The sequence below is a fragment of the Danio aesculapii genome, chromosome 15 (genome assembly GCF_903798145.1).
Source record: "Danio aesculapii chromosome 15, fDanAes4.1, whole genome shotgun sequence".
Classification (NCBI taxonomy): Eukaryota; Metazoa; Chordata; class Actinopteri; order Cypriniformes; family Danionidae; genus Danio; species Danio aesculapii.
Window position 1 is genome coordinate 46,151,044 of NC_079449.1, and position 10,557 is coordinate 46,161,600.

The window sequence follows — 10,557 nt, forward strand, 5'->3', positions numbered from 1 at the left end:
GAATGAAGCATCCCAACATCGTTGCCTTCAGAGACTCGTTTGAAGGTTTGTCTGTAGTGTTAATGACTGAACGTCAGAGATCAGATGTATAACAGGCCCTGTTTCTCTGTTTCTTCAGCTGACAGTCATCTGTACATCGTAATGGAGTTCTGCAGTGGTGGAGATCTAATGCAAAGGATACGACAGCAGAACCGACTGCTGTTCTCTGAGGAACAGGTAATCACAGTCATCCTGCTTTCAGATTCAGTCTTTTATTTAATCCGGTTTATACCACAGATTGTTTTACTACACGGCAAGTGGAGCTAAGCCACAGGTGCTTGTTTAAATATTTGGGATATAAGATTAATGTATTTAAGAAACAATAAATATAGCTATTATTATTATATATCATAGGTTTATGTATATGATTAAATATAATTGCACTTATTTATTTTCTACTACATGGTGATTTTTTTACATTTATTAATGTTTTTAGAAATATAATAATTAAAATAAATTGTTATTATAATAGTAATATATGAAATATTTATGTATGTATTATTTATTTATTTCCTATTAAATAGTTCTAACCATTTAATCATTTATTAATGTTTATAAATACGTTAAAGTAAAAGGTACTATATATAATTATAATTTATTATTATAATAATTATATAATTTTATATAATATTAATTATTATATCAATCATACAGTAATAAGAATATAGTAAAAAAATTAACAATGAAACATTTCAAATGAACAAAAATAAATGTAACAGTAATTTATAAAAAATTATAAAGAAGCCTAAATGATTAATACATTTAAATATTAAATATTTTGTTAAAAAGAAAGTGATGAACTGCCTTAAAAGAAAATAGATTATATAGAATAGGAAATTAGATCAAAGCAGATCAAATAAAAATCACATTCTGTTGTTTTTCTGACAATAATAAATATGAATATTTTATTTATTTATTAATTTATTTGTTTGTTTGTTTATTTTAGTAGTATTTTAGGGTGAACTGTGGTTTCATTTTAGCATCGTTTTTAAAGTGTACTTTTTATATGCATGAGTTCTACCTGAATTTGTGGTCCATCAATAACAATCAGTAAATTTGCTCTTGTGTTGTCTCTGTTGTAGATCCTCAAGTGGTTTGCACAGATGTGTTTAGGCACCAAACACATTCACGACAAGCGAGTACTGCACAGGGATTTAAAGTCAAAGGTACATGTTATTAGATGTCTGGTAATCACTTCCTTATTTAAAACATTTTTATTCTTTGTTATGTTAATAATGAATAAATAAAAAATAATCATTAAAATAATGATAATAAAATAAAATAATAATAATTGTGCAAAACAAAGGAGGCCAAAGTGTCATATATATTTGCAATATTTTGTTTAATTTGATCTATATTGTACAATATATTGTTTTGTAATATGTTTGTGCAGTAAGTTTTCTATTTTGCCATACAAAAGCAAAACCTTTTAACCAACCACAATTAATTAAACCACAATTGAATTAATTAATAAAAAAATACAGTTAAAATAAAATAATAAATACATACCATGACTTAAATGCAAGCAAACATAATAGAAACACATATATATATATATATATATATATATATATATATATATATATATATATATATATATATATATATATATATATATATATATATATATATATTTTTTTTTTTATTATTATTATTAACTGCTATCTTTTATTTTATTTAATGCAAATTGTTTTGATTAACATATTTATTATTATAGGCATTTTATTTTATTTTATTTTATTTTATTTTACACAGTTTTGGTTTTTAGTTTCAGCTAAATATAATTTCCTGAAACCTGATTTCATAATGAAGAAATGCAAATACAATTTTATTACAAAACTACAATTGAATGAATGAATAAAATAATGAATGAATGAATGAATGAATGAATAAATAGTTTTTTTTTCTAGTTAGTTAGTTACGGAAATACAATTGGTTGATTAAATAAATTATTTTTGCAGTTCTTTTATTAAATTAAATAACATTTATTTAGTTTTTATCTCAATTTTAATTAGTTACAAAAATACAATTGAATAAATGAATAAATGAATTTGTTTATTAAATTAGTTATTTTTTTTAGTTCAAAAACATTCAACTGAATAAATACGTTTTTTAAAAGATTGAATGCATTTGTTTTAAATAATTTGTTATTATTTTTTATTAGTTACAAAAATACAATTGAATGAATGGTTAAATGAATAAAAATGATTAAATTAATATGTATTTATTTATTTTATTTAGTTAGCAGCAGCAGCAGTAGTAGTATTAGTATTAGTAGTATAACTTATTAAAATTATTACTTCAAATATTGCTACACTACCAATACATTAATATTTTTAATATTACTTGTAATTAATTATTCTACTTTAGGTTTTTATCTTATATAGGTTCACTTTGTTTGGCATCTGTAGACCTGTCAATAAAATATTTTCACTCGAAGAGTCACAATGGAAACTGGTAAATTATTAGCTGGTTATGAATATCAACACTTTCCTTTGGTTTCCACCGCAGAACATTTTCTTGACAGACAGTGGAACAGTGAAGGTGGGGGATTTCGGCTCTGCTTGCACTCTCAACAGGTAACCGGAAACTAGCATTAATAACCATAATAATACAGTCCTCATTCATGGATTTTTCCTCGTCATATTCCGTGTTTACAATCCATTCATGTGAATAATGTGAGTTTTGATGTGTGTTATTTCTAAATGCATTTCTGCAGTGCAAAAGCATACGCTCAGACATATGTGGGCACTCCGTATTATGTTTCTCCAGAGATCTGGGACAACAAACCTTACAACAATAAAAGGTACAACTTTACGGATAATAGTTTGACATCATATTTCCAGTTGAAACCACATTTATACTGATATACATGTGTGTGTTTATATATATATATATATATATATATATATATATATATATATATATATATATATATATACATACACATCCAAGTACAAGCCGTACAGAGAACAGCAAAAATCACTTTTATATAGGGTTTAAACACAGTTGTGTGGCAGCTGTGTGTGAATATAATCAGCTGCTAATAATAAAAATGTATTAATTTTATTTTTTATAATCACACTCTATAAAAACAGTTGAAAGACTTTGAGTGACATTCTCCCTTTACGTGTCATCAGAGGGGAAAGCCCCGCCCACTAATGACCATCTCTCCCTCATTAGCATAGGACGTTAGTCTTGTTTTTGAATCTGCCACTACGCTTGGCCCTCTTTTAAAAAGAGCACAATCTCATTAGTATTTAAAGCAACAGTCACCAAAACACCACAATTAGGATCAAAGCCTGAACGGGTCAGATTCAGAGTGTTATAGCACATTATTTGTGTGTTATTTTGAGATGAAACTTCACATACACACTCTAGGGACATCAGAGACTTATTTTACATTTTGTAAAAGGGGGAATAATGGGTCCCCTTTAAATTAGTATAACAAAGTACAAAAAGAAAGAAAGAAAGAAATTTAAAAAAGAAAAAAGAAATCAAAATTAATGCCAAATATTAAACTACAAATATTAACTACAAAGTTTTAACTTCTTTCTTATTATTTGACATTTAAATTGAATACTTGTATACAGTATTCCTGTTTAAAAAAACATTAAAATGGAGTTTACATTTAGCATATTTACATTTACCTTAATTTACATTGAGAAATGAGGCTTATAAAGAATCGTGAAAAAGATTTAACAAAACGACATTCCCAAAATATGTGAGCAACAGATTCATAAGAAGCCTCACAGAAAGAGCAACTAACTGCATTATTAAGATTTAATTAACTTAATCATTTCTGGGAGGGACTGAACATACTGTATGACCATTTAATATCATCCAAAAGGTTGTTCCAATAAGAAATGTTAGAGGGATTTGAGGTAACGGTCTACAAAATAACATCTTTAAATCATTGGATTTATTTTTTTATGGAAAAACAGATCCAACAACAGTTGATTCAGTCCTGTTGTGTATATACAGAAGTCAGCGAGCTATTATTATTTCTAAAAAATAAAAATCTCAGAAGAGATGGCCTTATTAACTAGAAAAATTTATTTTTTCTTTTGATTTTACTTAAAGTAAAATCAGAGTAATTAAACAAATTGTTATCATAACTGGCTTATTAATATCACTGCATTATCAAAAAAAAAAAATAAATAAAAAAATAAATAAATGAATGAATGAATGAATAAATAAATAAATAAATAAATAAATAAATAAATAAATAAATAAATAAATCAATCAATCAATCAATCAATCAATCAATAAATAAATAAAGATTTCCTCTTATGTAGAATGTATGCATGTGTATTACAGTGACGTCTGGTCTCTGGGCTGTGTTTTGTATGAACTTTGCACCCTCCAACACCCGGTATGTTCCTCTTAACATCTTCTGCTTTTATCGTTACAATGATCAAGAAGCCTGCATTTATTTGATCAAAAACACAGTAATGTAAAACACAGGGGGAAATCATTATATCTTGGACTCCTCCTTACAACTCCACGTTTGTCCATGCCATAATTGCAGTGAAGTGTCAAAAAACATTTTCTCATCCCAGAATGCACGTCGTAGCTGACTAAGGAGGCTGGTTCAGTCCAAAAACGAAAAGTACTTTTTGCATTTGGGTCGGTTTGAGGTCACGAGCTCACCACAAACAAACCAAACACTCCAGGATTAGTTTGAAAGTGTATTGAGATCAACTCTTCCTGCAGGTGTCGGTATGCTTGTTTGGTGCGTGCCGGAGTACGATTGCCACTTTTACACCTGCCCAACGAACGGCACCCAAAAGACAAACAATCTCTGTTTAATTTCAACCGAACTAAATAAGACAAGTGTGAAGACAACCTTAAATGTAAATAACATTTCAAGTTATTACTGGTTTTGTATTTTTGATCAAATAAATCCAGTCTTGGTGAGGAGAAAAGCAGCATTGCACATCAGTGTTAAAAGCTGTAGTCTATTACGTTGTGTTTTTGACCACGTAATGTAACCCTTTCAGGTTTAGTTTCACTGCTGGTGTTTCTTTGCTCAGTTTCAGGCACGGAGCTGGAAGAGTCTGATCCTGAAGGTCTGTCGAGGGTCATATGCACCTTTACCCAGTCACTTCCCTTATGAGCTGCACTACCTCATCAAACACATGTTCAAGACCAACCCTAAAGACAGACCTTCCGTCCACACCATCTTAAGCTCCCATCGCGTGTCCCGACTGCTGCACAAACACCTCACACCTGAGGTATTTCAAACACCTGCAAATAAATGAGAGTGAGACTGCAGTCCAGTGCCCGGTTGCATGATAGTTCTTAAGTAATGGAGTTCTTTAGTAATTTTGGTCACTTAAAATTGTGAAGGGGAAATGGTTACTAAGGACTTTGTAACAACGGTCAAGGTAACTCTTGAATCATTAAGGGGAAATACTTAATGGCAGCCTTAAATTCCGTACGTTGACCCTTAGGTTTTTATTCCTGCAACCCAAGTTTTACTAATGACTCATTTCTATTGAGTGGTACGGTACGGTACGGTACGGGTCGGTACAGGTGTAATACAGGGCTATATTTGGGTCAGTACTCAAATATAGCCCACAGTCAGTGCAAACCACTCATCTGTATCTTTAATCTTCACCAACTCATGTAACCTCTGTTAGAAAGTAAAGTTCCGAGTTCATAATAATCCAAAAGGTGATGATAATAATTAAACATGACAGTTTCTTCTTGTTTTGGGTTGCTGAAAGAATCATTTGCTCCTTTGTTTTTCTGGGTTCTCCTTTGTTTTTTTTGCAGCTTCACTCTCGCGTTTGTCTGTTTCTGAAAGGATCAGATGTCAGAAGCGCTTTAATAATCACGCGCACGTTATTATCATCAGCTCAAGAAGTTTGTTATTTCAAATATAGCCGTGCGGCTAGCGCAAGCAAGAAACCATACCACTCGTAGAAACGAGCCATAAGGGTACCATTAGCCTTCAAACTAAGGGATTTCTTAGCTTAAGGACTTTCATGCAACCGAGTCCAGCTGTTAAGGGGAGTTCACACTGGAAGCTGCTTGATGCGTAATTGGACCCTTGAACATTATGAGTTAACTCTCTTCATTTGCACATCAAATTCACTTCACAATAGATGCAGACTGCCTGACGACTCCAGTTTCATTGCTAAATGGCTGGCATGGATTTTAATAAAAGAGTAGCTGCGTTTTAAGTGGTAAAAATGGCGTTGATTTGTTGTCAAACGCCCAAAATGTTCAAATTGTCATTCGCTCAAATCTTGCCATTCCTATGAATAGCGCCGCAGGAGGTCTAATCATCTTTTTGCATTGACTTAACATGTAAATAACTCTTGCTTCATCCATGTCTGGTGTAAACGCACCATTAGAATGAAAGACATACTCAAATATGTGAGAGACTTAATACTTTCGCTTTATAAGGTTCACCTAACTAGTACCGGGTTGGACCCCCTTTTGCCTTCAGAACTGCCTTTGTTCTTCGTGGCGTAGATTCAACAAGATACTGGAAATATTCCTCAGAGATTTTGGTCCATATTGACATGATAGCATCACACAGTTGCTGCAGATTTGTCAGCTGTTCCACCACATCCCAAAGGTGCTCTATTGGATTGAGATCTGGTGACTGTGGAGGCCATTTGAGTACAAGTCATTGTCATGTTCAAGAAACCAGTCTGAGATGATTCGTGCTTTATGACATGCCATGTTATCCTGCTGGAAGTAGCCATCAGAAGATGAGTACACTGTGGTCATAAAGGGATGGACATGGTCAGCAACAATACTTAAGTAGGCTGTGGCGTTGACATGATGCTCAATTGGTACTAATGGGCCCAAAGTGTGCCAAGAAAATATCCCCCTAACCATTACACCACCACTACCAGCCTGAACCGTTGATACAAGGCAGAATGGAAAAAGGACTCTCAGTACTGAGTTGCAGCTGGAAGGGCATCCGCTATCTAAAACCTATATCAGAGTTATTGCCGATTCATTCCCCTGTGGTGACCCCTCATAAAGTGAATGAGATCAAAATGAGATGAGATCAAAAATTCAATTAAAATAATTAAGTTAACTTTCCAAGATCACCTATTCTTTTTCAGTCTATAAAACAACAGTTATTACAACATCTTTATTATTATTTTTTCTTTCAAGCAAACATTAAAACCAAATCAACACACATGTTTACCATTATATACAGAAGACACTTCGTAATATGTTATTCAGTGTAACAATAGTTTATACACCGATAAAGTAAATATCTGGATTTTTGAGCTCATTGTCTTGATCATTGATGTTCTTGTTTTAAGTGTCGTTGACCTTTTAATTACTATTATAATTATAATATTCTCTTTCATTTTGTGGACAGAATCAGGAACTGCTTCAAGAACGAACACGGCACTGGAGGAGAGAGGAAGGAGAGAAAGTGGCCATGTTTTTAGGACAGAAGAGCTTACTGAACTCCTCCACAGCTGAAGGTACACGTTTGCTTAAAGCTCTGCTAACTTTATGTCAAGCCTAGCCTGTAGTCAATCAGCCTGTTTTATTGATGTGTTCAGGAGCATTTCAAGCAGGACAGTCCCTCAGTAAAAGCAGCAGTGATGATCCTGCACCCCGTAAGAAGTGGGCAGTCGGAGCATATAACACTGTGCTGGGGGTCCTAGAAAATGCTGACATCATTTCCACTGGAAGCACGGCAACTGCAGAGCGGCCTGACTTCATTTCTGGTACAGTAAGACAGGGGCTGTTTCTCAATACCAAGTACGCAAAGTTTGGACTTGCGTCCTTGGAAGTTCCGACTTGCCAAATTCAGACTTGGAAGAACGAACTCCCGAGGACGCATAAACATAAATCACTATAAATGTGAAGTAAAATGTGTTATTGTACACAGACTCGTGTCTTTGATTATCAGATTTAATAAACTACAATGAACATTATACAAGTATAAAGTACAAGACGTAAACAAAAGGAAATAAGTGAAGTTTATTTATAAACTAATTTCGAGAGGATCACGTGCTTATGATTGCTTGCTGCGGGTCCGGCATTATCCAATTTATGATTAACCAATCAAACGATTCCTAAGGCACTATAAATACCCTGAGTTCCATATCACAGCCGTCTTCGTTTTGAAGAATTCTCCCTTCCACCCCTACTCCTCCTGCTTTCCTAGATGGTTGGCATGGTGGTCCAGTGGTTAGCACTGTTGCCTCACAGCAAGAACGTCACTGGTTCTAGTCCTTACCAAGCCAGCCGACGTTTCTGTGCGTAGTTTACACGTTCTCCCCGTGCTCGCGTGGGTTTCCCCTGGGCTCCCCGGTTTCCTCCCACCGTCCAAAAAACATGCAACTTAAGTTAACTGACTAATCCAAATCAGCACCATAGACATCCTCCTAGTAAATAGTTATCTCTTAAGAGCAATCACTATCTGTTCATTAGCTACTACAACAGGGGAGTTCTCCAGATCTACCTGAGCTCAAACTCCCCTCGCGCCCTGCAAATGGGAGGGAGCCCCGGGCTCGCTTTGTGTTAATTTGGGTTTGTCATTCCAGTTTTTGATCTCGTGTTCTGATTCGTTACTGAATAACCAATCTGAGTGCTCTCTTCAGCCAACAGTCAATGACAATTCTACGTGACAAAACCTGACAAGAGGCTATGTAATATTGTAATTTAGAATCAAATGAATGAATATTAAATCTTAATAACATAATAAAAGTGCATGCTAAGTGTGACTGATGTTGTTGGCTCTAGTGGAGACAGGTTGGGACTGCAGGCAGGCCAGTCTAGTACCTGTATCCTCTTCCTCCACAGCAAGGACATTATAATGTGTGCAGAATGGGGATTTGCGTTGTCTTGTTGAAATTTACCCTGGAGAAGGCGGCAGCATATCGTGCTCCAAAATCTCTATGTACTTTTCAGAATTAATGGTGCCATCACAAAAGTGCAAGTTACCTTTGCCAAGGGCACTGACACAACCCCATACCATGACAGACCCTGGCTTTTGGACATGTTGCTGGTAACAACCTGCATGATCCTTTCCTTTCTTGGTCTGGAGCACACGGCATTCATTTCTCTCAAAAATACCTGAAATACTGATTCATATGACCACAGTTTCCACTGTGATTTTACACTCTGGGCCCAGAGAAGTCAATGTCGCGTCTGGACACTGTTAACATAGGGTTTCCTTTTGGCACAGTACAGTTTTCACTGGCATTTGTCTGATTGTGCGAGACCATTAGAAGATCAAAGCGTGAGCTCTCTGTACAGAAATATTAAATATGGAGTAATCACTCACTTTATCGATGTCTGTTCATGTTGTTTTATTCTGCCTCTTTTCGTAGCGTCATGCGACAGAATTTTGCACTCTCAAACAAGTGTGATCTCTGCTTTATACTGCAAAATGTATTTACACAATAATAAATAAATAAATACAATTACTCTGCTACTCTGAATTGATTTATACAGAACTGTTGACAGTATTTAAGGCAAGTATATTATATTAAATTAGTAATTAAATGACACTCTGCTTGTGTTTCAGAGTGTGTGGAGACGCAGGAGAGACGAGTGAGGAAACAGTGGGACAGAGATCCACCGCAGAGACTCCTGAGTGTCCTGGAGAAAGCACAGCTCAGCTTTGGCTTTGAAACATACACGATACATAGAGACGGTCAGTCTGAACACACACTTTATGACAGTAATACCTTTAGCTAACAATTACATGGAAAAAGACACTTAAGGCCTTTGGACTCGTGGGCCCGTGGGATGCTTTTTGCTTCCTTACGTAACAAAGGGTGCCAATGTGATTGTGCACACCAATGCGCAAAATGGCAGACTTAAAGGTGACCTATTATCAGGGATGAGCAGTGTTTATGATACATGTATTTCAAAATATATAATTCAAATACAAAATAGTAGTTTGTAATTTGTGTTTGATAGGGCTAATAAAGAATAGCCTAATATTTTAGTGTCTTGTAATTTAGTATTTTTAAAATATTGTAAAATACTTTGTAAGAAATCTACATCAAGACATCATCTAAATGCAGCCTCTGATTGGTGCTTTGGATGTTATTGATCCTTCCATTTAAGGAAGAATTAAAAAATGTTTGGAGAAAGTGTGTACTGTACAAATAATGGTAGTTTTGGATGGATTGCTGATGCCAAATGTTTGTCGTTAGAGCAAACAGCATAAAAAAAGTCTTCATTGGCTTTTTCATATGCCAGTAGTTGATCAGTAGGATATAAGCCTAAGGATGCCACAACATATGAAACACAAATATTTAATAATAAAAACTCCTAATACAGTTTTTACATTGAGTATTGAAGAGTTCACTAGCCAAAAAAATAGATTTCTGAAAAATTCTGTGAACAAAAAATGTTAATTTAGTCTTTATTTAACACCATTTTAAAATATTAAAGGGTTGAATAATCAATGTACAGAGATGATGGCAATTTTACTGGCCACATTTGCTATCAAACGTTGTTTACTTCACTACGTCAGTTTAATAGGGAAGGGATTAATAGAATAGATCTAAT

The 10,557-nt window shown here is 34.1% G+C and overlaps 1 protein-coding gene across 1 annotated transcript in view; it reads left to right on the top strand.

Moving 5' to 3' along the window:
* The window catches only part of nek3 (NIMA related kinase 3), a 12,995-nt gene extending 3,260 nt beyond the window's left edge, over positions 1-9,735 (top strand). Inside the window, exons 3-12 of the mRNA XM_056473122.1 lie at positions 1-45; positions 119-216; positions 1,122-1,205; positions 2,551-2,618; positions 2,759-2,845; positions 4,360-4,414; positions 5,076-5,276; positions 7,397-7,505; positions 7,587-7,754; positions 9,563-9,735. Coding sequence (XP_056329097.1) covers positions 1-45; positions 119-216; positions 1,122-1,205; positions 2,551-2,618; positions 2,759-2,845; positions 4,360-4,414; positions 5,076-5,276; positions 7,397-7,505; positions 7,587-7,754; positions 9,563-9,735 — 1,088 coding nt within the window. The remainder of the gene's footprint in view (positions 46-118; positions 217-1,121; positions 1,206-2,550; positions 2,619-2,758; positions 2,846-4,359; positions 4,415-5,075; positions 5,277-7,396; positions 7,506-7,586; positions 7,755-9,562) is intronic.
* The last annotated feature ends 822 nt before the right edge of the window (positions 9,736-10,557 follow it).